At 53.4% G+C, this 25,898-nt stretch overlaps 2 protein-coding genes across 3 annotated transcripts in view; one reads left to right on the top strand and one right to left on the bottom strand.

Moving 5' to 3' along the window:
* Nucleotides 1-10,740, top strand: part of NUP88 (nucleoporin 88) — a 28,324-nt gene extending 17,584 nt beyond the window's left edge. For both annotated transcript variants that reach the window (XM_058675244.1, XM_004594865.3), the window contains exons 8-17: nucleotides 2,185-2,283; nucleotides 5,651-5,741; nucleotides 7,298-7,399; nucleotides 8,800-8,958; nucleotides 9,140-9,265; nucleotides 9,337-9,402; nucleotides 9,517-9,597; nucleotides 10,051-10,177; nucleotides 10,317-10,435; nucleotides 10,652-10,740. In XM_058675244.1, coding sequence (XP_058531227.1) covers nucleotides 2,185-2,283; nucleotides 5,651-5,741; nucleotides 7,298-7,399; nucleotides 8,800-8,958; nucleotides 9,140-9,265; nucleotides 9,337-9,402; nucleotides 9,517-9,597; nucleotides 10,051-10,177; nucleotides 10,317-10,435; nucleotides 10,652-10,715 — 1,034 coding nt within the window. In that variant the 3' untranslated portion in view covers nucleotides 10,716-10,740. The remainder of the gene's footprint in view (nucleotides 1-2,184; nucleotides 2,284-5,650; nucleotides 5,742-7,297; nucleotides 7,400-8,799; nucleotides 8,959-9,139; nucleotides 9,266-9,336; nucleotides 9,403-9,516; nucleotides 9,598-10,050; nucleotides 10,178-10,316; nucleotides 10,436-10,651) is intronic.
* A 1,885-nt stretch (nucleotides 10,741-12,625) lies between these two features.
* RABEP1 (rabaptin, RAB GTPase binding effector protein 1) overlaps nucleotides 12,626-25,898 on the bottom strand; it is an 82,392-nt gene continuing 69,119 nt past the window's right edge. The window contains exons 12-18 of the mRNA XM_058675243.1: nucleotides 25,105-25,203; nucleotides 21,837-21,977; nucleotides 15,281-15,470; nucleotides 14,901-14,956; nucleotides 14,123-14,221; nucleotides 13,566-13,682; nucleotides 12,626-12,873 (exon numbers count right to left, since the gene is read on the bottom strand). Of these exons, the coding sequence (XP_058531226.1) occupies nucleotides 12,772-12,873; nucleotides 13,566-13,682; nucleotides 14,123-14,221; nucleotides 14,901-14,956; nucleotides 15,281-15,470; nucleotides 21,837-21,977; nucleotides 25,105-25,203 (804 nt within the window). The 3' untranslated portion in view covers nucleotides 12,626-12,771. The remainder of the gene's footprint in view (nucleotides 12,874-13,565; nucleotides 13,683-14,122; nucleotides 14,222-14,900; nucleotides 14,957-15,280; nucleotides 15,471-21,836; nucleotides 21,978-25,104; nucleotides 25,204-25,898) is intronic.

The following is a 25,898-nucleotide window of genomic DNA, read 5'->3' as shown; positions in this document are numbered from 1 at the left end:
CTCAGCTGCTTTCCCAGGCCACAAGCAGGGAGCTGCATGGGAAGTGGAGCCACCGGGATTAGAACCGGTGCTCATACAGGATCCCGGCGCGTTCAAGGCGAGGACTTTAGCCGCTAGGCCACCGCACCAGGCCCTTGACTTGGTCATTTTTATGCTTAAGCCCTAGTATAGTCGCGGAAGCCCGCTCCGAGAGCGTGGTGACAAACGGGAGCAGGTGCATGCATCACCAAGCACATCTCCAAGTTCAGTGACTGAGCATTGGCCATTTTTCGTATTAGATCCCTGTCGTATCCCAAGATTAAGGACTTTGCTTGCTGAGTTCATCACAAACAATAACAGGCTTAGTGGAATGACCTTCGATTTGAGAAGGAAGTTTTCGATATTTAGAGGGATGATTACCATAAGTTGGGAGTTTTTAAACTTTATAGCACGTGCTGTTTGCACGAGGGTTACGCAGAACTCTAGAACATAAGAACCGATTAAAATATTACATCAACCTTACCATATTAACATAAAAAAAGTTAAGGATTATAGATTTTTGTTACGATCTTACTAATATATTTTAGCTTACTATTTTTTTCATGTTTGCTTTGAGAAAGCTTTTTTTCTTTTTAAGGATTTATTTACTTTTATTGGAACGAGAGATTTACAGAGAGAAGGAGAAGTCTTCATTCACTGGTTCTCTCCCCAGGTGGCTGGGCAGCTGAGCTGGATTAGCAGGGAGTTGCTGGACTAGAGCAAAGGGGCTCAAGCTGGTGCCAGCACTGCACGCAGCAGCTTAACTTGCTAGGCCCCAGACCAGCCAGTGTTTTTCTTTTAATTTTATTTTTAGTGTTGTTTACACAGTTGAGGGATGAATACCCATGTGGGCCTCTGATTAGGGTGGCACACCCACAGCCTGGTAGGGATACATGGGCTCTGCTGCAGCAGCCCAAGGCTCCTGTGCCATGGCTTGGCACCCACCTACTTGTTCTGTCCCAAGTGTCCTGCTGCCTATTTTCAGAGGACTGTGGTGGGTAGTGTGATGGCCACCTGTGCCTCAGTGGTCACTCACACCCTGGCCAGTGTGACACAGGCAGAGCCAAAGCACATTTTCCTTATTGTTACAGTTGTATTTGTTTGAAAGGTAGATTGGGATCTCTCAACCCCTGGTTCACTCCCCAGATGCCCATGACAGTCTGGGCTGGCCAGACCCACCCCAGGCTAGGAGCACAAGCCAGGCCTCCCATACAGCTGGCAGGGAGCCCGCTACCTGAGCCATTATCTGCCAGCTCCCAGGACATGCCTTACCAGGAGGCTAGAATCAGGAATAGAGCTAGGCAGTCACATACGGGGTGCAGGGATGAGAAGCAGCGTCCCAGGCAGTAAGCCAGATGACCGCCTCACAACATACTGACCTGTAAGCTTTCTGCTGCTAAAGCCGGAGATGGGGTTGAGGCCCAGGGTCTTGTTGCCAGATGTAGGTGACACTGTCCAGCAAGTACGTCCAGTTGCCTGGGGCAGTGGTCTTCATGTTGGAACAGGGCCCGCTGAGAGGCTGTCCCTGCAGGCCCTGGAGGACGGCCCCTTAGTATCTGACCAGTGATGGAGTTAGCAGTCCCGAGAGCCTTCCGGTGCTCACTCGGTATGCCGGGTCTCCTCACAGAGGAACTGACAGGGCTTTGAGGCAAAGCCCTGCTTCCGTGTAGCCCAAGTCCACTGCTCACTGCCTCCCCCAAGCCAGTGGAGGGCAGTAGGACAATCCCTCAGCCACTCAGGCAGACACTAAGCTGGAGTGAGGGTCACAGGGTCGGGGTCCCTCCCAGATTTGGATGTAGGCCAGGTCTGTGCAGTGTTAGTGGGGATACAGGGCAAGCAGTCATCCCACGTGAGTGCAGGTGTGCCGAGGCAGGGCGGATCTGGGCGCTGCACGGGGAGCGCTGGCCTAGGCATAGAGGCCTTTGGGCTTTATCTGGTGCTGGGTCCCACCATAGCTTGATGCTTTATGAACATTATTCTAGTAATACGTAGAAAATGTCATATCTGAATGTTTATTATACATTCAGTTAAGGTGGATTTGAAAATCGAAGTTGAGGACTTCAATTTCCCTGCCGCCACAGTGCGAAAGTCCTGTAGGCTTTGCACAAGCAAACGTATGTCGAGGCTGCTGGGTGACCTTTGTCCTGAATGGGTTTCCATTTGCAGACCCCAAGTGCCCTTCACGCTATCACTGCACTCATGGAGCAGGTGTGCACAGTGTCGGGCTGACTTGGATTCACAAACTTCACAAATTTCTTGGATCAGGTGAGTTCACAAACTTTTTGTACATTTTAGGGGTTCTATCAAAAAGTAACTGGGATTAGGAAAAGCAACAGAGAAAACAGTTTTCTAAAAAACTGGTTCTTTGAAAAATCAACAGTAGACCAGCCTTTAGGTGGAACCATGAAAGACAAAAGATTGTAAGTTACCATAATCACAGCCTGTCAGAAGTGAAAAAGGATTACACTGGTGTCCTCTGGGCAGCCACATGGCCGTCAGATAACCTGGACGTCACAGCTGACTCCAGGGACTGGAAACACTGTGGACTGAGTGGAGACTGCTGAGTCAGCAGGGGCGTGTCCAGCAGTGGAAGGGACACTTCCAGCTCCTCTAGGAGGACAAGCCCAGGACATCAGAAAATATAACTACAGACAAACATCTCCTGTGAATGAAAAATTCTCCAGAAAATACTAGACCAAATCCTGCAGCAGATAAAAAGATGTGCATACCGTGACCCAGTGGAATTTATCCCACAGAGGCAAGGTTAGTTTAGCCTCTGGAGAAACAGTGAGTTGCGTCTTTTCTGTAGAATCGAGGATGGCCGTGGGCGGCTCAGCGGTGCCAGAGTCCAGCTCCAGCCGAGTTCCTAAGTTCCGTTCCTAAGGATAGTTCTGCCAGTTGTTTCACCTTGAGGCAGGATATCAGCCATCCTGATCCTCTGGTCAGGAAGTTCTCAACAGAGGGCACATATCAATGAGCAATACATTCCCATTACAACTTAGTCTGGAACCAGTTAAGGCAGGAAATGCATCACAGGAGGGACCTAAGCATTAAGGAACGAAGGAAAAAACCCCGAAGCATAGATTCCCACTGCATCCAGGGACTTAATGCCCTTGATTAGCATATGGTTAATGGGGAGGAAAACCCTAAACGCAGGTTCCTACTACACCTAGGGACTTGACACCCTTGATTAGCACGTGGTCAATGGGGCAGCCAAGACAGCATGAATGGTAAAAGGCCCTTTTGCCAAGACCTGTCAGCGACATCAACTTCCAAGCTCACACTGATAGTAAAGACCAACTCTACAATGGCAGGCGATGCCTAACTAGATTACAGATTGCTCAGCAGGGTTGTCCTGTGTGCATGCAAAGGGAGGTGGAACTGCCTTCAGGTGGTTGTAGACGCAGCGGGAAATTCCTTGTGGCCTTGCCTGCAATGAACAGTTCTCCCCACACCTTCCTGTCTTCCACACCCACCACACGGACCCCAGCACAGCAGCTTTTCATATTTTTGTTTTTTTTATTTTTTTAAAGATTTAGTTTTATTGGAAAATCAGATTTACAGAGGGAAGGAAAGACAGAGAAAGATCTTCCATCTGTTGATTCACTCCCCAGCTGGCTGCAACGGCCAGAGCTGAGCTGATCTGAAGCCAGGAGCCACGAGCTTCTTCTGGGTCTCCCACGCGGGTGCAGGGCCCCAAGGTCTTGGGCCGTCCTCCACTGCTTTCCCAGGCCACAGGCAGGGAGCTGGATGGGAAGTTGGGCTCCCGGGATTAGAACCGGCACTCATATGGGATCCTGGCATGTGCAAGGCAAGGACTTAAGCCACTAGGCTACTGTGCTGGGCCCTTTTCATGTTTTTGTTTGTTTTTGTTTGTTTTAAACAAAAAAACACTCAACAAGTTACTGATATGAAGGTGACACAGATGAAGCTTCTGATTTCAGCTTGACTCAGCCATTGCGGCCTTTTAGCAAGTGAACAGCAAATGGAAAATTGTGCCTTCTCTAATTCTGCCCTTCAAGTAAGTCAAATATTTAAAAAATATTCAGAGCTTTGCCTATCAAAATATTAGCTGGCTTCTTTACATAAATTAACAAACATTTCTAAAACCTGAATGGAAATACAAGCATACAGCCAAAACACTCCTATGAAACAATAACAACATTGGGAGTCCCACACGTCCCAGTTTCAAAGCTTTCTAGAACATTGTGGTAGTCAAAACAACGTGATATTGGTATAAAGATATGTATACAGGGCAGTGGACTAGAATTAGTCCAAAAACAAATCCTGATAGTTGGTTTCGACAAGAGTACTTGAACAGTTTGGCTATGATTATTTATTTACTTATTTAAGGTTTATTAAGAGATTGAGAAATCTCCCATCTCCTGGCTCACTCCCCAGATGGCCACAGCGCCTGGGTTTCAGCCAGGCAGGAGCAAGGAGCTTCTTCAGGGTCTCCCACATGAGTGGCAAGGGTTCAAACTCTTGAGCCATCCTCCACTGCTCTTCCCAGGCCGGCAGCAGGGAGTTAGATCAGAAGTGGAGCAGCCGGGACTCTAGCCAGCACCCATGAGATACTGGGGTCACCGGCAGCAGCTTGACCCACTACACCACAGCTCTAGCCCCAATAATTTTTTCAGCAGATGAGGCTGAGACAAGTGGACATCCACATTCAAAAGAATAGAATCGGAGCCCGTTTCATCCTGTGTGCAGAGATGGACTGCGAATGTGTTCTAGACCTCAGCAGGGACAGTCTGTGACCCGGATCAGGCAATGGGTTCTTAGGTTGTGGCGTGAAAAGACAATAGGTAAAGGTAGGATTGAGATACATTCCCCATTGTTGGTCCTTAGAGGAAGGATACTGTCAGGAAAGTGAAAACTACCCATAGAATGGAGAACAAGTTTGCAAATCATACCTAATTCACAAACTTGTAAGAAAACAGAGGAACTGTGAGAACTCAGTAACAGCCCTGCCCTGTTTCTAAAGCAGGCCAGCATGCATAGAAATGCTTTCTTGTCATTAATCGTTGTGGGAATGTCACAAGCCCACCCTAAGGTGTCCCTCCACACCCACCTGGAAAGGTAGAGAGAATGAGAGAACACACTGATGAGGCTGTGGGGGAAGAAGACCCTTCCTACACCGTTCATGGCAGTTGGGTGGAGAGGCAGGCGGACCACTCGTGCTCCGTTTGTCTCCAGTAGGCACATTCACCGACAGAGTAGTTTAACGTTGCCTAGGCCTGCGGCATTCCCATCAATGAAACTAATAAGTACGGGGGCAGTTTTGGAAATTGAAAATGTGATAAGAGTTGAACAGATTTTTTCAGTATACTAAAACCCATTGAAATGCACTGAAAAGTGTTTTGCCAAGTCGACGAGCTCCATGTGGTGAGGAGGAGCAGCTGTAGAGGGGCGGTTCCAGCACTGTGCTTAGTGACACGGTGCCGTCCGTGCTGAGACGCCTCCGAACACCGGGTGTGCTCCCGGGGCCAGGAATGGGGGCTCCAGCACGGGGGGCGTCTGCGTCAGGGAGGCCCACCCTGGGGGAGCGCCTCGCCGCATTCCGCTAACACCTAGCGGCTCAGCTCGGGAAGCTGTGCGGGCAGCGGTGACCTCGTCTGCTTCTTTGTAGATGAGGAGGACAAGGACAGCTTACAGGAACTTGCTACCGAACAGAAATGCTTCGTGGAACACATTCTGTGTACGAAGCCACTGCCGTGCAGGTAAAGGCCCTCGCTGCCTTCTTCACACAGCTGATGGTTGCCCGTTTCAGTAGTTAGATGCTGCTTTCGTAAGAGTATCGGGTTCATAACAAGATGAGTAAGAGCTTATTTCTGCTTTCTTCCTCGCCCGCCGTTTCCTTGACGAGAGCCTGTTTCCCAGCCCCAGCCGACTGGCGTGCCTGCCTGCCTTTGCGAGGACTCTGAAGTTTAATGCTTGCCCTGGTGCCGTGTCCCGAGCGGTGATAGGGAGGCCGCGGCTGTGTTTGCTGTGTTGCTCACTCTGCCTCACGGCTGTAGTCTTAGTGCCTTTAACTGAGGGCGCAGGGAGGTGCTGGGGGGCAGTGTAAAAGGAGTTACTGGAGAGATCCTAGGTCTCTGCTTGTGCTCACTGGCCAGATACAGAACCTTCAGACAAACAGGGAAAAGGGCACAGGACGAGTCAACGCGGGCATCTGTGGGTGTTTGTTCCTCTGGGACATCTCCTGAGGTCACTGTGGGACTGCCGGCCAGGCCAACTAGGGAGCAGTAGAATCCTATGTACATGCATTTCAGGGTAGAATTAAGCAGTCTTGCTGAGGAATGAATACATAGGTAGAAAACACGTACAGCAGAGCAGCCCAGCTTCCTGCTGCTGCGGCCTGGGAGGCAGCAGGCGATGTTACAGACCTGGGAGTGGTCCAGCAGGGGACATCTCTCTCTCTCTCTCTGGCTGTTTTAAGTAGATTAAAAATAATTGCTTTTTTTTTTTTATGTGTAAGGGGACAGGCATTGTGGTTTGGCTGGAAAAGCCGTCGTCTGCCGCTCAGGCATGCCCTGTGGGTGCCAGTGCTGTGCTGGCTAGGTCCCTTCTGCTCTAGCTGTGGGGAGGATGGCCCACGGCCTGGACCTGCCCCACGTGCCTAGGTGGAAGCTTTGGCCATTGCGGCCATCTGGGGGCCAGTGCACAGAGGCAGGCTCTCTTCCCTCTCCTCCCCCTCCCTTCTCTCTGGCTTTCAAAATAAAAAGGAGAAACATAGCTCCGGGGAGATGGACATGGGGACGTAATGGCCTCCTAGGAGCTGTAATCGGAGACACAAGCTCTTCCAGTGTACCTTGGTAGTTACATTTTCAGACCATGAAGAGGTGGTGGCGGCAGCCAAGACAGAAATGTGCAGGGGTGAGGTGGGCAGTCGCGAGGACTTCAGCTGCCAGCTTCTCTGTGAGGTGGGCGGCCAGCTGCAGCTGGGCACCATAATCAAGTCCTCAGACACACAGGCCAAGTTCGTCACACCTTTAGCACTCTTCAAGTTCCGAGCTCTTACTCTGTGCAGCTTTAGCCACAAGGAGAGCATGGGCTTCCTGTGTGAGTTAGACATTGAGACACAAGTGCAGCCTGGAGCTGTGGGGATGGCCACGGCCTCGGGACCAGGTGCCTCCATGGTGTCCCCTGGACCGTGACAGCTGGTCCTGAGGCGTGTTCTCTCTGGCCACCGCTTCGGAGGTTATGGGCGCGTGTATGTACCAAACCCTCTGACGTGCCTTTGCTACCGTGTAACTTAACTGTGACTGTTTTGCAGGCAGCCCGCGCCCATTCAGGGATTCTGGATCGTCCCAGACCTTCTGGGGCCCACGATGATCTGTGTCACCAGCACCTACGAATGCCTCACAAGGCCTCTGCTGTACGTCCCCTCTGTGCTCCTCGGCTCTGGTTCATCCCGCAAAGCCGGGAACGGCCTCAGTGACTGGCCTGGCTTTACGTTCTAACTTGAGGGTTGCAAAGGTGGATATTTCTGTTGTGCCATTTGAGTCTGTTTCTTCCTTTAAGTAGCTGAGAATCAGCAGCTCTGCTTCACGCTGAAGTACCAAGCCCCATGACTGCGTCAGGTCGAGTCACCTACAAGCCTAGGCCCCTGGCTTCTGCAGCGCTCTGGAAGAAGCGCTGTGCACAGCTACCGCTGCTGTCCCTGCCAGCCTCCCAGACCCGCCTGGCAGACGTTGGCTTGGAGGAGGGTGGGCTGAAGCAAGCTCGAGACCCCAGCATAGAGCTAGCATCCCTGTTTCCTTTCCCAGCAGCTCTGTGGGGTCGTGGCTTTACTTATTTTCATCAAGGCAAAGGTCACCAGAGTGGCAGACAGCAGAGCCACCTGGTGCCAGTTCAGAGCCAGTGGCTCAGAAACTGCCATCACTTCACTGTCCTCCCCATCCTAACACTGACAAGTTAGAATATCTGGAAGGCAAAACAAGTAATTGAAATATTAACTGTTACATTAGAAGACTAAATCCTAACAAGTCTAAAAAAAATAAAGCTTGCTATAATAGGTTCCTTCGAAATAGAAAACAGGAATCTCACAGTAGGAAATAAGCCACTGAGCTGCTGCCGAAGTTTGCTGCTTTCTAATTCTTTCTGAAATGGCTTCTGCAAATATTTTCACTTGATGCAATTTTTTTCAAGATTATTCATTTTTGTTGCAAAGTCAGATTTACAGAGGAGAGGCAGAACAAGTGGCTGCAACAGCCAGAGCTGAGCCAATCCGAAGCCAGGAGCTTCTTCTGGGTCTCCCACACGGGTGCAGGGTCCCAGGGCTTTGGGTTGGTCTCGACTGCTTTCCCAGGCCACAAGCAGGGAGCTGGATGGGAAGCGGGGCTGCCGGGATTAGAACCAGCGACCGGCACCCCTATGGGATCCCGGCATGTGCAAGGCAAGAACTTTAACCACTAGGCTATTGTGCCAGGCCCAAGTGAATGTAATTTCCAACGCTCAAGTTTTATGGAACCAAATGTTATAATCTAGTTATAAGTCAGTTACCTGGCTTAATACTGGTTTTCATTAAGTCTGTCTCTGACCTGCCTGTGAATTGGCTCACAGCCCAGTGCCCACAGTGGGTATGTGTTTTGTATTGACTGCAGCATGTAGCCCACGTGGCAGTCACGTTGCTGTGACAGGTGGTTGTGCTGGTAAGAGGACAGCTTCCTGCAGGGACCTCAAGTCGGGAACAGGCATTCTGCTCCGCTCTGCAGTCCCCTGCAGCCGTGCCTTTCGGCCTGCCTGCAGTGCTCAGTTGATCTGTTTGTCTTACAGAAGTACCGTCCACCCAGCCTCGCCCCCCTTGCTCTGCAGCCGCAAGGATGCCGACGTGGCCGAGTCTCCTCTCCGCGTCCTGGCTGAAGCACCAGACTCCTTTGAAAAACACATCAGAAGCATTTTGCAGCGCAGCACTGCCAACCCGGCTTTATTGAAGTATGGGGACTCGAGCGTGTCCTGCCTGTCATCAGCTGTCCCAGAAATGTTACGATGGCAGATCTATTGGCTTGTGGATGGAGAGTGCTGAACAGAGTGGGACGAGGGAGGGTGGGAGGCGCGAGCTGGGCCCGGCTTGTCCTCTTGGTTAAGGCGAGTAAGTGGCCACTTGCTGTTTCAGATCCTCAGAAAAGGACGTGGCGCCCCCTGCAGAGGAGTGTCTGCAGCTGCTCAGCAGGGCCACCCAGGTGTTCAGGGAGCAGTACCTGCTCAAACAGGACCTGGCCAAGGAGGAGCTGCAGCGCAGGTGCCGCCCGGGCCGCCTGTGGAGGCTGGGTAAGGGCATGGCCTGGCTTCTGACTTTTTTTGTTCTTGAAGGGTCAAATTGTTGTGTGAGCAGAAAAGGAAACAACTAGAAGATCTCAGTTCCTGTCGGGAGGAGAGGTACGTGTGAGCGCTGGGGAGATTACTGCTGTGCCCCCCCGAAGCCGAGCCCGAGCATCTGGCTTCAGCATCAGGGTGGGGGAACCGCCAACCTCTCGCTTCCTTCACCGGTAGGAAAAGTCTGCGCGAGATGGCGGAACGCCTGGCCGACAAGTACGAGGAGGCCAAGGAGAAGCAAGAGGACCTCATGAACAGGTAGGTGACCTTCCACTGCCAGCTGGGCACTGCTCCGTGGACACAGTCGGGCTGGGTGACGGGGTTTATCTGGAGCTGGCTTACAGGAGTGCCCAAGCAGGGCAGCCCCACACAGGCTGAAGACCCTGGGCTGCCACTGCTGTGGTGCAGGCCGAGGGTGTGACTCACAGTTGGAAGGATGGGAGACCAGCACGTCCCGGAGCAGACACTCTGTCCCTGGTCTCTGCAGAGCCCCGGCCAGGGCACAGTGCCAGCCACATGCAGGCTGTGTCCTCCCCAGCAGTGCTGTCACTAGCCCCTTCCAGCACACCCGAGGCACACTGGGCCGCTGTGCACACACAGGCCCGACCCGGGGGCTCTGTCACAGGCCGGCCTCCCGGCGCCCACTGGGGACCGTGGCGCTCCTGGGGAGGACCGCGCTCCAGCCGGGACATGTGCCTGCCTGTTCCAAAGGATGAAGAGGGTCCTGCACAGTTTCCACTCTCAGCTCCCAGTTCTCTCTGATAGCGAGAGAGAGATGAAGAAAGAATTAGAACAGATTCCTGATCAACTCCGAGATTTGGCCAGTGCTATCAAACAGGTAGGAATGGAGGCAGAGTGTCCAAATTCAGTGCTTTTTAAAGAAATAATTGTATAGAAGTAACTATCAAAAACTTGAAGATACTGAAGCCACGCGGTGAACCGTAGCCACATTCCCTCTGCTCGCTTTGCTGCCTCAGGTTACCCTGAAGAAGGACTACCAGCAGCGGAAGATGGACAGGGTGCTGAGCACCCCGAAGCCCAGCATCACCCTTAGCGCCTACCAGCGCCAGTGCATCCAGTCCGTCCTCAAGGAGGAGTGAGTGGCCCGGCCCGGGGGGGCTCCGTCCTGGGGAACAGGGGCCCCAAAGCCTCCCCAGGGAGGGTGGGCGCAGACCCCTCGGTGAGGGGAACCTCTCCCACAGCTGCTCCGGTCAGTAGCTTAGCCCAGTCGCTCATGGATATTTCAGCATGGGCAGTTTTCCTAAGAATCCATCCCAGTGGCTTAGCCCTGTGGCTGACCTGTGGCTTACAGGGGCGAACACATACGGGACATGGTGAAACAGATCAACGACCTCCGGAACCACGTCAGCTTCTGAAGGCCACAGTGTGAGGCAGACCGCACTGCTTTGACAACGGGCGCTGAGGAATTTTGGTCTGGTGGTTCTTTTTATATCTTGTTTTATAATTACTGAATAAAAGTTTTTATTTTAGAAGGGGGAAATGCCTGTGAGGGTACCCAGCGAGGGCCCAGGGTCACTTCTGGGAACTCCTGAGGCGGCTGGCAGGCACACACTCACCAAGGGTACAGCCCCTCGGGAAGAGGCCACACGGTGCCCTGGGCAGCAGGTTTAACTGAGCACTTTGAGATCTTCAGTCCACACCTGCAGTGGGCTCAGAGTCCAAGCGCAGCTGCCACCTGCCAGCCGGGCTCCACCCTGCCCTGGGGCACCGAGCAGGCGAGTTCACCTCACAGGGACAGCAGTAGGCCGTGGACTTGGCTCTGTCCTCAGCGCTGTCATGTTTTCACACCCACTGTGTGAGCTCTGAGAGCTACAGCCAGGTCACTGCCGCACAGGTCAGAGGTCAAACAGCTTAGCAATGTGCAAGACTGAACAAGCTCAGAAACACTTGTAAACCCAACTGATACTCCATCCGGATGAACCGAGTTCCATCTACATCAGATCTCACTGAAGCAGAAAACTTGTTTAAAGAATTATTTCCTACCTAGTGTCCTCATAGTTTGTGTCAGACCAGAAACCGACTTAACGGCAAACTAGAGTCTTGGGCAGTGTTTCTCCGGCAGCGGCCCCAGAGGTCAGAGGTCACGACCTGTCCCCCACCCCGGCTGCAGGGTCCCCTGACTTCTCATCCAGCAAGCCTGGCTGGGCCAAGGTTCGAGCCTTAAACCTAAGGAAGTGCACTTCATTCTCTCCAAATCCTGAAACCTCGTGGACAAAGGCTCTTTAAACCAACGGGAAGAATGCTTCATGCATGGCAGGCCTGTAGCACTGCTTCCATAATTAGTATTTATTTTAAACTCATAATCGTGAAAGCCAAGACTACAGTAGTACCCCAGGGGACAGGGTGAGGAGTCCTTGTCGGCTCTCCTGTAGGGGCAAGGTGAAGGTTTTTGTAACAAATTTCACCTTAAACTAATTTGATGGCGACTCTAAATGACCCCAAACGTACGTACTTGACAGATTCCCAACAGCCCGAGCCCCAGCAGTGTGGCCGGCCCTGCTGCCCCAAGGACGGGGTGCCCCGTGCCCTCCGCGGCAGAGGCTGGCTCACTCCTCAAGCTCAGAACTGCCTCTGCCCCAGAATCATGGCAGCGTGGTCACTGCAGCTTCTGGTCTAAATCATAAAATAAAAATACAAGGTGTCTTGTCACACCCAGTTAACCACCCCAGTTTTGCATCTGACATTGGAAACCGTCCTGAAGCCCGTCGGTAAGTTCAGAGCGAGCCGCGAGTTGGTGGCTGCCCCTCAGCGTGGGTTACTGACACCAGTTCCTTCACTGATCCACGCCTAAGCTCACAGCGGAGGAGGACACGGCGCCAGCTGCTGAGTCTACCCTGGTACCTGTGGGCCCGGCCGGACGGCCAGCAGGTCTCACAAAAAGTGCTTCCAGAAGCTTCTTGTGCTTTTCCTGTCCACTTGACCTGGCTGCACGTGTAGCTCCAGCCAAGCCTGTAGCTCCGTGTTCTTCAGCTGCTCCAGTGGCCAGTTGGTTCTCAGTCAAGTCTCAATATCATCGACGGTCCTCCAATGTCAGAGAAAATGGTGCAAACGGGACAGATGTGCCGAGGGGGGGATGGGCAGTCAGCAGCTAGTGGCTGCTCTCAGACTCCTATTTTAATATAAAATACCCCTGCAGCACACTACACCGTCTGCCGGCTGCAGAGTTACTGAGGAGCTCCTGACAACAGCAAACCTCGTGTCCCCAGGGCCCTAGGAACAGGAAAGAACTCCAAACCCTGGGGGGGGGGTGTTCCGGGAGCCGGCCGCACTGTCCTCCCCACTGGAAATAAGCTTTTCCCCAGTCTTCCTTTTGTTGTGATTTCCACTTCTTCGGTTAAGAGTTAAATAATAATGTTGCTCTAAAGATGAGTTAAAAATCCAACGTGCAGGCTGGACTCCTGCCGCCGCGTGTCATGTCTCGGGGAGCTGGTTAATGTCTGTCAGTTTGGTGCCGTTCAGAATGGCCCGGATCCTCTCCACAGAGTCCGCCTGCCGGATCCGCTCCAGCTGCACCTGCACAGACAGCGGCCGGGGAGCGTGAGCGCGGGCGGCCCCTGCCCGGGCCAGCAGAGGGGCACATCCTGAAGCGGCTGTGTCACGGGGGGCTGGCCCAGCACCAGGAGCCCCCACGCCCCCGGAGCAGACCAGCCTAGGCTAAGGGGGCCAGCAGGGGACAAGACTGGGTGCTTACCTGAGGTGGGGCTAGACCCTGGCCAGAACCACACGGACTAACCACATGGATGTGGGCGGGCCTGGGTCGGGAGGAGCCCCGCGGGTTACACTTCACTGTTTACACACTTCTTCTCATTGACTGAAAGGCAGTGAGAGAGAACTAGCCACTGACAGTCCCTGAAAGCCTGCTGCAGCTGCCAGGGCTGGGCCAGCCAAGCCTGGTGACCCAGGCTCCATCCACATCTCCACCTGAGTGGGGACCCCCAGCTCCTCAGCACACCCCGGGAAGCTCCGGCAGGAGGTGGGGCTGGGCCCTGAACCTCACAGGATGCACGTGTCCCAGGCGGTGTCTTCCCCCCTGCGCCAATCTCCAGCCTACACTGTCCTAGGAGGCCAAGTCGGCAGGGGGCAGAGAACGAGAAGCAGCAGCCTCTGAGAGCGCCCCAAGTTGCTGGCTCGGGCGCCCAGATGGGGCGGGGGCAGCTGAAATTCCACCCCTTGGCTGCGGGGACCGGCCAGGGCCTGGTCCTCACCTGCAGGGTCTGCGAGAGCTTCACAAAATCCCTCTGGACTTGCTCACTGACATCCAGCTCCGTCTGCAGCCTCTGCGCCTTGTTCTTCTCTTCAAACATGAGCTGCTCAGCCGAAGCCTACAACAACACACCTTGTGAGAGTGGGTCGGGACCAAAGGCCCCAGTTACTGGGGCCCCTGAGGGCCCTGCAGCACCCCATGGGGCAGAAGGCTGGCCACCCGGCATGCCGTGGGAATGGGGACAAGAGCTGAGCATGCGGACCCAGCCAAGCCCCTGGAAATACGCTCCTGCCGATGCCTGGGTGTCCCCATGTCAACACCCCTGCGGGACTTCAGGAAACCAGTGGCCCTGAGCGAGCCCACCCACTGGACCCTGCTGGTGAGCTGCGAGGGCCTCTGCCCGGAGAAGCCTGCAATGCTCACGCAGCGATATGCCCCCCCACCCCGGGCCCAGGGGTGCCCTAGAGCTGGCTGTGGGGGCTGGGCACACAGGACCTCCTCCCTCTCACAGGTGAGCCACCCCGCCTGCCTCGCCCTGCTCCCCGGGCCGTGGGTCACCTTGGCGGCAGCCTCCTTCCTCAGCTGCTCCTCCAGGCTGCTCTGCGCCTCCTGTGAGCTCTCGAGCTGCTGCGACGTCTCTTTCAGTGTGGACTCCAACTGTGGGGCAGAGGGAGAACGGGGTGCGGCTCACAAGAGGCCCAGCCCCGGCCTTGGGGAGCCCATTCCCTGGCCTCTCATGCTCACTGCCCGCTGACAGGGCACCCAGCACAGCCAAGGCAGGAGAAGGCCAAGGTGGGCCTGGACAGTTCGGCTCCTGACATGCAGCAAGCGGCACTATTTGTGCTAGTGAAGGCGGGGCGCAGAGGCACGGGGCGCAGGTGGGTAGGGTAGGCTCAGGAGGTTTCTGTGCGGAGCGGTGGCTGCCAAGACCAGGAGAAAGAGAAAGGGCAGGGAGCGGGGGGCGGGATCGGGGTCCTGAGGACGGGCCGACGGGATGGAGGCAGAGGGGCACAAGGCTGGACCGCGGTGGGGGAGCCGGGCACGGTGCAGCCTGGGACAGAGGGACAGGGCTGGCCAGCAGCACTGAGGAGCACAGCCCACACGGAGGGCCCTCCCACGTCGGCATCTCCCCAGCAGCGCTGAGGTCACCTCGCCACACCCACGCACGACTGCCTCCCGCCACGCTGGCACCCCGGGCACAGTCCCTCCCGCAGCTGGCACAGGGTTCCCCGCCCGGGTCCCACTCTGAGGCAGGGATCTGCCCTGTCACTCCGTGAGCCTCCAACAACAGGAGCACCCCTGGGTGCAGGAGTGAAACCGGAACCTTAGGACTCACCTGCCCTTTTTCTACCTTCACTCTTTCTAATTCAGCTTTCAGGCTAGAAATGGATGCTGTAGGAAAGAGAGAAGTATTTAAGCATTCACTTACTATTTTGCATCAGAACTGTTTTTTTGTAACAGTCCACAGGGTTCAGGGCTGTTCTGCAGGCGGCGAGGCGCCTTTCTCAGAACGGCGGAGCCGCCCCGCACCGAGGCCCGTCCCGGGCCCGCAGGAGCAGCAGAGGCCAGGTCAGCTGCGGCTCCTGGCCAGATCGGGCCACCCGAGCCCACAGCGCGTGCCTGCCCACGCCCTGCTCTGTCTGCCAGCTCCCCTGAGCACGGACTCCAGTGTGCAATCCCCGAGGCTGTGAGCGACCCCAGTTCCAAAGCCCTCACCGATCTCCTCCTTGCAGCTTTCTATTTCGAGCTGCAGCGTTTCCTCGAGGTTTTCTTTTAAACACTGCTCTGCTTGAATCTGCTCTTTCAGGAAGAGTATCTCGGCCTTTAGCTTCTCCTCCGTGTGGTCTGCTGCCGTCCGCACGTGGATGATGCTGTCCCGGTACTTCAAGACCAGCTCCCGGAGTGCCTGCGTCAGAGAAGCAACCGATGAGCACGGCCGCCAGGACCCGTGTCCCCGCACCAGCTCCCGCACACCCCGGGCTGGGGCCCCCACCCTCCTCGCACGTGGGCAGCTCTCCCCAGCCCTCTCAGTGCTCTCTGCCAGCACCAGGCCCTTGTCCCACCATATTTTCCCAGTTTGTATCCTCAAAGAAATAAAATACATAGAAAGATCTATTTGTTTACTTCAAAGACAGAATTACAGAGAAAGGTCTCCCACCCACTGATGCCCTCCCTGGATGGCACGGTGCTCCAGGCCGCCAGGACTGCCCCCAGCTCTCCCACGTGGAGGCTGGCAGGACGTGTCACCATTCAGTATGTAAGGGAAATGAGGAATTCCAACCAAAAATATGTATCCTGTAAACTACGTATTTTTCCCCTCAAAGCTGTTCCATATACAGAAAAATTTAAATGCTAAGTGACTTATACTTAATAAGATTTACCAGAAGTTATAACTGAGAAATCTAATATTTATATAAATTTGGAAGGAGTTAGAGAACGAAGATTCTAAAAGAAGCCTGGACTCAGGCAGGGGTGGTCTCTAACAGGGTACAACTTCCTGCGGCCCACCCTCCTTCACTCACTCGCTGGACCCCACAAGCACAGCACTAGGGGCGGACCAAGTACGCACAGTGGCACTTTCCAACGTGATGGCGGTTTGTCCATAACAACTTCAGTTTTGTTTTTTTTTTTAAAGATTTTATTATTATTGGAAAGCCGGATATAGAGAGAGGAGGAGAGACAGAGAGGAAGATCTTCCATCCCATGATTCACTCCCCAAGTGAGCCGCAACGGCCGGTGTGTGCCGATCCAAAGCCGGGAACCTGGAACCTCTTCCGGGTCTCCCATGTGGGTGCAGGGTCCCAAGGCTTTGGGCCGTCCTCTCCTGCTTTCCCAGGCCACAAGCAGGGAGCTGGATGGGAAGTGGAGCTGCCGGGATTAGAACCAGCGCCCATATGGGATCCCGGGGCGTTCAAGGCGAGGACTTTAGCCGCTAGGCTACCATGCCGGGCCCAACAAATTCAGTTTAAACGTATACTTTCACTAAGTTTTAGTTATTTTTTTTAAAGATTTATTTATTTTTATTACAAAGTCAGATATACGGAGAGGAGGAGACAGAGAGGAAGATCTTTCGTCCGATGATTCACTCCCCAAGTGACCGCAACGGCCGGTGCTGCCCCAATCTGAAGCCAGGAATCTGGAACCTCTTCTGGGTCTCCCACGCGGGTGCAGGGTCCCAGAGCTTTGGGCTGTCCTCGACTGCCTTCCCAGGCCACAGGCAGGGAGCTGGATGGGAAGTGGAGCTGCCGGGATTAGAACCGGCACCCATATGGGATGCCGGCATGTCCAAGGTGAGGACTTTAGCCACTAGGCCACCGCACCGGGTCCAGTTTTAGTTCTTTTAAGGAACTCTTTCCAATTATATATAACCTAAAGCAACTCAGGTAAAAACCCAGATTCTCAGATAACGAGCATACAGTGGTGTGGACAGAGGGCTGGGCTGCGCCATCACCAGCCATGAGGCCGCGTCTTAGACTGGCGCCCTGGCTGGACTCTGGTCCAGCTGTCCGCTGAGGCGCCTGCACAAGACACAGAAGCTGGCCGACGTCCTCGGGTCCCTGCACCCACATGGGAGACCCAGCTGGAGTCCTGGCTCCTGGCTTCGGCCTGGCCCAGCCATGGAGAATGAGCCAGCAAATGCAAGACTCTTCTGTCTCCATCACTTTGCCTGTCAACCAAATAAGTAAAATCTTTGGAAACTGTGAATAAATCAAAGGGGAGGAGTTTCAACATCTGTCACACTGGGCGAAGGCCACAAGCAGTCAGCAGTTCGGGAGGACAGAAGGGTCTCCCCAGAGGGTCAGGAAGCCGTGCTGAGACCACCAGGCGCGGGAAAGCCAGAGAAACAAGGGGCTAATAGCAAGACAGACAGCAAGTCTTTGCAAATGACCAAAGTTTAAAAAAGTCAAGAAATAAAAAGATTCATTTATTTTACTTGCAAGAATTAGAGAGAGGGAGACACAGAGAGAAATCTTCCATCCACTGGTTCGCTCCCGAGAGGACTACGGCAGCCAGAGCTGAGCTGGTCCAAAGCCAGGAGCTTTGTCCACACAAGCCAGCATCCACATGGGATGTCAGTCCCACAAGGCAGAGGACTAGCTTGTTATGCCACCACATTGGCCCCTTAGAATACTTTTTTAACAAATATACTTTTTTTTAATGAAAAATGGAACTTAGCATAACAAATATTGCTCTAAGAAACTTCTTCTGTTTTGTTTAGAGGATCTACCTGGGCTTAGCTCCTGTAGGTAAAAAGGCTTAGAGATGCCTGGGTGTAAATGTGGAGACAGTCAAAGCCAGTGTGCCATGTTCGGGGATACCAGGTGGCCCAGATTCCCCAGCTCACACAGTGATGCAGATGACAAAGGTGTCGTCATGGACAGAGAAACAGTGAGCATGCCACAACCTTTAAACCCCAGATATGAAGACAGACGTCACGCAGGCCTGGCTTGCTGACTGTCTTCAAGAGGAACTAGGAACCTGGATTTGGTAAAGGTTTCTTAGATGTGACACCAAAATTAATCAAAAGTAACAACTTTTTGGTGGCTGGCACCGTGGTGCCGCAGGTTAAAACACTGCTTGTAATACCAACACCCCAGGGCCCGGCGGCGTGGCCTAGCGGCTAAAGTCCTCGCCTTGAACACGCCGGGGTCCCATATGGGCACCGGTTCTAATCCCGGCAGCTCCACTTCCCATCCAGCTCTCTGCTTGTGGCCTGGGAAAGCAGTCGAGGACGGCCCAATGCATTGGGACCCTGCACCCGTGTGGGAGACCCAGAAGAAGTTCCAGGTTCCCGGCTTTGGATCGGCGCGCACCGGCCACTGTGGCTCTCACTTGGGGAGTGAATGAATGGATGGAAGATCTTCCTCTCTGTCTCTCCTCCTCTCTGTATATCTGACTTTGTAATAAAAATAAATCTTTAAAAAAGAATAAAAAATACCAACACCCCAACATGGTTTGGGTCCTGGCTGCTCCTCCCTGGTAAAAGACCATGGATGATGGTCACCCCACAGAGTTCACGCACCCTGCTTTCCCCGTGGGAGACCAGCTGGAGCTCTTGGCTTCTGGCTCAGCCTGGTCCATTCTCAACTGCTGCAGCCAGCCACAGAGTGAACCAGCAGAGGGAAGATCTTCACATATTCATATTCCTTCTCTCCCTAGTGTATTAATAAATCTTAAAGTTTTTTTTTTTAACCGAAAGTCAGATTTACAGAAAGGAGAAATAGAGAGCTTCAATCTGCCGGTTCACTCCGCAAGTGGGGTTGCAATGGCCAGTGTTGAGCCCATCCAGAGCCAGCAGCCTGGAGCCCCTTCCGGGTCTCCCACACGGTGCAGGGTCCCAAAGCTTTGGGCCGTCCTCAACTGCTTTCCCAGGCCGCAAGCAGGGAGCTGGATGGGAAGTGGAGCAGCGGGATATGAACCAGCGGCCATATAGGATCCTGGTGCATGCAAAGCTAGGACTTTAGGCACTGGACTATCGCACCAGACACACCCCCCCAAATTAGTAAGTCTTAAAAAATAAAATAAAAACAACTTTGATAAAGTGACAGACTGTGCAGAGACTGGAAACAAGCAGCTGAGAATCACGTATCTGCTATTGCACATGTGCAGAATATATAATGAGCTCTTACAACTCAACAATGAAATGGCAAATGTTCTCGTGTTAAAATGACTGAAGGCAGACACACACATGGCCGGTGAGTCTACGAAGAGATTTGTCGACACCATGACATGAGGGAAGCACAGCAAAGCCACCATGAGCAACACTTCACACCCATGAGGGGTAAGGGCAGAGGTGAGGTAACACGTGCGCCCAGAACGTGCAGGAACTGGGCTGGGGTTGTGTCGCAGCGGGTGAAGCCGCCGCCTGACACTAGCACCCTGTGTTACAGCAACGGTTTGAGTCCCAGCTGCTCTGCTTCCAGCCTCCCTCCCTGAGATGCACTCGGGAAAGCAACAGCAGATGGCCCGAGGACGTGGGCCCCTGCCACCTGTGAGACCCAGCAGGAGTTCCAAGTCCCTGACATCGGCTTAGCCCAGCCCTGGCCACTGCAGCCATGTGAAGAGTGAACCAGCAGATGGAAGATCTCCTCCTCTGTCTCTCCCCATCTCTGTCAATCTGCCTTTCAAATAATTTTTTTTTAAGATTTATTTATTTGTACTGGAAAGTAAGCTTTTTTATTTTCAGAGAGAAGGAGAGACAGGACAGACAGGACAGGGAGCTGACACGCTAGCACACGGTCAACACTGGAAGCGTTACACTAGGGGTTGGCGGTGCGGGGCTAACGGGGCTGCCAGCAGCATCCTATATGGGCGCTGGATCAAGACCCAGTTGCTCCACTTCCAATGCAGCTCTCTGCTAATGTGCCTAAGCAAGCAAAGGAGGATGGCTCAAGGCCTTGAGCCCCCGCACCCTCACGGGGACCCATAGCAGCTCCTGGCTGCTGGCATCGACCAGCCCAGCTCCAGCCGCTGCGGCCAGAGAGTGAATCAGCACTGGCAAGAACTCTATGTCTTCCCCTCTCTCTGGAACTCTGCTTGTCAAATAAAATAGAAAATTGTAAAAAAAAAAAAAAAAAAAAAAAGTGAAACATTAAACAAATGAAAGAAGGCAGACACAGATAGCCATGTGTTGTGTTCCGCCCAGCGGAAGGCCGGAATAAGGAGAGCGCGAGCTCAGGCAGGTGAGCCGAGGGCGGGTGACGGCTGAAGAGCTGGTGTCCTTTCTGAGGTGGTGGAAGTGTCCTCCAGTCACCTGGGGCCTGACTGCACCCACCTGCACCACACCGACAGCGACCAAATTCTACTTTCATGTACTTTCTTTTTAAATTTTTGTTTTAAAATTTGAATTTTATGGTACAATTCTGTATAGTCTGGGATTCCCCTCCAATTCCCATCCCCCAACTAATTTTCCTTTTATGTATTTTTAAAAACATTTTTTTGATTGTTTTTAAGTCAGAGAGACAGGGATCTTCCACCTGCTGGTTTGCTCCCCAGGACCAAAGGCCAGGGCTGGGCCCGACCAAAGCCAGGGGCTAACAGCCTTTTCCGTGTGGGTGGCAGCGGCCTAGACCTCTGGACCATGCTCACTGCTTTTCCTAGGCCATCGGTAGGGCGCCGCACGGGCAGTGGAGCAGCCAGGATTGGAACCAACACCCACGTGGGATACTGGCATTGCAAGCAGCTTTATTGAGATATCACAACGCTGTCTGGAACTGCACACTTTAAAATCTTGAGATATGGGCCCAGCGCAATGGCCTAGTGGCTAAAGTCCTCACCTTGAATGCGCCGGGATCCCATGCGGGCGCCAGTTCTAATCCCAGCAGCTCCACTTCCCACCCAGTTCCCTGCTTGTGGCCTGGGGAAGCAGTCGAGGACTGCCCAAAGCCTTGGGACCCTGCACCCATCTGGGAGACCTGGAAGAGGTTCCTGGCTCCTGGCTTCAGATCAGCGCAGCACCGGCCGTTGCACTCACTTGGGGAGTGAATGAATGGATGGAAGATCTTCCTCTCTGTCTCTCCTCCTCTCTGTATATCTGACTTTGTAATAAAAAAAAATTTTTTTTTAATAAAAATCTTGAGATATGAGGCCAGTGTTGTGGCACCACAGGTAAAGTGCCACCTGCAATGCCAGCATCCCATGTGGACACTGATTCAAGTCCTGGCTGCTGTATTTCCCATGCAATCCTTACTAACATCCCGGAAAAGCAGCAGAAAATGGCCCAAGTCCTTGGGTTCCTGCCACCCACAAGAGACACCCTGATGAAACCCCTGGTTCCTGGCTTCAGCCTGGCCCAGCTCTAGCCATTGCGGCCATGTACGGAATAAAGCTCATCTCTCTTTCTCCCCTTCTCTACTTCCTTCCATCCCTCCCTCTGTAACTCTGACTTTAAAATGAATAAATAAATATTTTTAAAAAAGAAAAGTTTGGACTATGGGGTGGTGTTCAATACAGGGTTAAGACCCTGGGATACCTCCGACATAACCGTGCCTGGTTCAAGCCCCAGCTCCACTCCCAGCTTCCTGCTGACACACACTCTAGAAGGCAGCAGGTGATGGTTCGAGCACGCAGGGCCCTGCCGCCCGCCTGGGAGCCTGGACGGAGTCCTGGCTTGGGCCTGGCCTGGTCACGGCTGCTGCAGGCACTGGGAGTGAACCAAATGGAAGATCTGTCTGCCATTCCGACACAATGGAACAACATAAACAAACAGTTGAACTGTTCTGGATGGGACCGATCTCTCGATGACGCTGTCAGAGGAGGTGCGTGTGGTTACCTCGGCAGTGTCCGGGAGGATGGAGTCTTCAGCCTGTTGCAGCGACACGTGCAGGCTGTGCTTGCCCTGCAGGCTCTCATTATCCTTCTGTAACCTCACCAGCTCTTCAGAAACCTGTTCCCGGGACTGCATCAGCACTGCCTGGAAGACAGACAAACAGGCTCGCTGTGAGAAAGGTGCATGTGGCCTGCAGTCGGCAACACCAAGCCCGGGCAGAGGCCGGGACAGGCGGGGACAGGTGGGGACGTTAGCAAGGCCTGCGAGACCCACAGAGGCGCAGCTGGGGGCGCTCAGAACCTCAACGAGCCACCAGGAGGCCAGGAGGCCTCACCCCCGCCCCGTCCACCCATCCGATGAAAGCCTGTGTCCCTCTGCCCTCCACAGTCCCGGATGACAGGGACCGCTCAGCACCATAGCAGCGACAGACACAGTCGAGACCTCCACTAGAAGGGCTGTCTCCTTGTGGCCTGCATTCAACAGGAAGCCTGGGGAGACAGAAGCGCACAGCTGGCTCTGCTCACTCCCCGGGTCACTGAATGACTGGGGGGCCCCGGGTACTGGGGGTCAGCAAGAGCAGCCAGGAGGGGGCCAGCGTGTGCTGCCTTCTAAAGCAAGTTTCAAAAAAAAATTTTTTTTAATCAGTTATTCTTGCTAACTTTTAATACTAAGTGGTACAGTTTGGACTCAATTCACAGGTCCCTAATTCATGAGGGTGTTTAAACACTGAAGTCGGGCCCGGCGGCGTGGCCTACCGGCTAAAGTCCTCGCCTTGAAAGCCCCGGGATCCCATATGGGCGCCGGTTCTAATGCCGGCGGCTCCACTTCCCATCCAGCTCCCTGCTTGTGGCCTGGGAAAGCAGTTGAGGACGGCCCAATGCTTTGGGACACTGCACCCGTGTGGGAGACCCAGAAGAGGTTCCTGGTTCCCGGCTTTGGATCGGCGCGCATCGGCCCGTTGCGGCTCACTTGGGGAGTGAAACATCGGACGGAAGATCTTCCTCACTGTCTCTCCTCCTCTGTGTATATCTGGCTGTAATAGAATGAATAAATCTTTAAAAAAAATATTAAAAAAAAAAAAAACACTGAAGTCACAGTTAACCAAACTAAGCAGGTATAAGTTTCATCCGAGCACGTGGTTCGGGAGTGGGCATGGTAGGGGCGCCGAGGCCCACTGCAGGCATGGCCCCGGTGGGCACTCCCACGGAGGGCTGCTAGGAGAAGCCCTGTGAGTCCAGCCCTTCTCCCTTCTTGGCTCCCCAGGGGATCTTTCATGGGCTCCCGCCCCGTGCAATGTGAACCGCTGTGCCACCCTGGGACTCTGCCTGCCAGTAACAATGTCACAGGGCAGCATCGTGGCTTAGTGAGCAAAGCAGACACCGGCAATGCCAGCGTCCCATGTGCGCCCTGGTTAAGAGTCCTGGCTCCCCACTCCAGTCCAGCTCCATGTTAATGAGCCAGGGGGGCAGCTGAAGGCAGCCCGGGTGTTTGGGCCCCTGCACCTATGTCGGAGAGCCGGATGAAGCTCTGCCTCCTGCAGCCATCGGGGGAGTGAACCCACAGATGGAAGACTTCCTCTCCCTCTCTCAATTTCAAACAAATAAATCAAAAAAAAAAAAAAAAAAAAAAAGGGCAGGACGGAAGGAAACAACACCACCACCGGATGCCTAACCATCAGGGTGGTTTAATCTTGATCTTGTACCTTGAATCTCCAAAACTATGGTTTACCTTAGAATTTTTTTTTGAAAGGTTTATTTCTTTTCATTGGAAAGGCAGATTTACAGAGAAGGAGAGACAGAGAGGAAGATCTTCCATCTGATGATTTACTCCCCAAGTGACCACAATGGCTGAGCTGAGCTGATCTGAAGCCAGGAGCCAGGAGCTTCCTCCAGGTCTCCCACGCTGGTGCAGGGTCCCAAGGCTTTGCCGTCCTTGACTGCTTTCCCAGGCCACAAGCAGGGAGCTGGATGGGAAGTGGAACAGCCAGGAGAACTGGTGCCCTGAAGATGCCTGTGCTTGCAGGTGGAAGATTAGCTCTGCTGGGAAAACTGCTCGCCATGATCGCTCTTAGAGCCAGGCACCTTGGGGAACAGGGCACTGTGGCACAGTGGACTAAGTCACCACCTATGGTGCTGGCAGAATCCTATATAGGCAGGGGTTTGAAACCCAATTGCTCCATTTTCAATCCAGCTTCACGCTGATACCCTGGGGAAATAAGCAGAAGATAACCCAAGTACTTGGGCCGCCCACCCAGACACCCGGATCAGGCCAGCTCCAGCCACTGTGGCCTTCTGAGGAGTCAACCAGCAGATGGAAAATCTTTCTCTGTAATTCTGCTTTTTAAATAAATAAACCTCAAAAAAAAAAAAAAGAATTGAGAACTTCTGGAATATTCCAGACCTATCCAAACCTCATCAACAACTCACAGATTTTAATTTTTTTAGCTTATATATTTTAATGATTTTATTTTTCTTTACGTGAAAGGCAGTTACATATAGAGACAGAAAGATATCTTCTGTCCACTGGTCCAGTCCCCAAATGATCACAAAGGTTAGGATTTAGCCAAGCCAAAGCCAAGCGCCAAAAACTTCATCCAAACTTCCCTCGTGGGTGCAGGAGCCTATGCACTTGACCCATTCTCGGCTGCCTTCCCGGGCACATCGGCAGGGAGCTGCACAGGAAGTAGAGCAGCCAGGACTTGAACTGGTGCCCACAGGGATGCCGGTGCCAGAAGCAACGGCTTTACACATTTTGCCACAACACCAACCCCTTAGTTTATATTCTGAACTGAAAATTGCTGGTCGTGGTATTGTTTCAGTTCCTTAAACAGAAAAATAAACTTCAAACAAGAAAAAAATTTTTTTTTAGGAAGTAAATTGTTACTGCTTTTAAAGATTTGTTTGTTTGAAAGGCGGAGTTTCGGAGAGACAAAACTCTTCCTTTCACTGGTTCACTCCCCAGATGGCCACAACAGAGACGGGTAAGACCAAAACCAGGAGCCAGAAACTCCACATGGGCAGCAGCGGCCCACGCACGTGGGCCATCCTGTCGCTTTCCCAGGAACATTATCTGGGAGCCGGATCAGAAGCAGAGTCGGGACTCAGACCGCAGGCGCCCTGCCAGGGGATGCTGAGGCCACGAGGAGCTCTGCAGGCGCTGGAGACACAGCAAGCACCTGCCTTGTGCTGCTGATAGCGTCCTGGCCCCGGAGACCTCAGCACAGCTCAGACGAGCACAGAACATGGCTACTGTCCACTGCAACGTCACTCACCATCTGCTCCCGAACATCCCTCTTCGCCTGGGCGAGGCCCTGCTGCAGCTCTTCCAGGAACACCTCGGATGCCTGGGCTCGCAGGACGAGGGCCGAGATCTTGTGGAAAAAAGCACACAAGAAAACATGCTGAGAGACTGGCTAATCTGAAACCAACTCTTCAACCTCCAGATTGCTTAGTATCAAGAACTGGTAACTGTATCCACTCCGGGCAGCCTCTCGGTCACTTGCTCAGCAGACCCACGCCATCCCCGGGTGCCAGAAGGCAGTGGCCACCCACCACAGACAGCCCTGGGTGGGGGTGGCCTCCAGACACAGCGGAACCCATGCAGCCTAGTTGAATACTCTTTTAAAGATGAATGCACAGATGAATGCACACACAAGAAACCATCCACACTGAAATGAATTTTTCTGAACTAGTCGCGGCCTCCCAAGATGAGTCACTTGAGAGCAACACACACGATTAGCCACACTGGACTCCAAACACCAGGAGTGGCTCAGCTGCTCGAGGAGGAATTTACTGGCATGTTGGTAAGTCAACATGCAAGAGCAGGGAGAACAATCTTTTAGACATTTCCTAAGCCACCAGTCAGAATTTTACTTCTAGTTTACAAAGGCAGAGCAAGAAGAGAACACGTGACCGTGACACGCCTTTCTGGCGGAGAATCTGAAGACCTGAGTAGAACTGAAGAGTCACTCTGGAAGACCTGAAAACCAACAAAGCAGAACAGAATCCCAAAGCCCAGATGGCCACGGAACACCTGGGGAGCGCTGCGCAGCCCCCAGAAGGGATG

The sequence above is a fragment of the Ochotona princeps genome, chromosome 17 (assembly GCF_030435755.1).
Source record: "Ochotona princeps isolate mOchPri1 chromosome 17, mOchPri1.hap1, whole genome shotgun sequence".
Classification (NCBI taxonomy): Eukaryota; Metazoa; Chordata; class Mammalia; order Lagomorpha; family Ochotonidae; genus Ochotona; species Ochotona princeps.
Note: the sequence above shows the minus strand (reverse complement) of the source record. Positions and strands in the feature narration are given on the sequence as shown.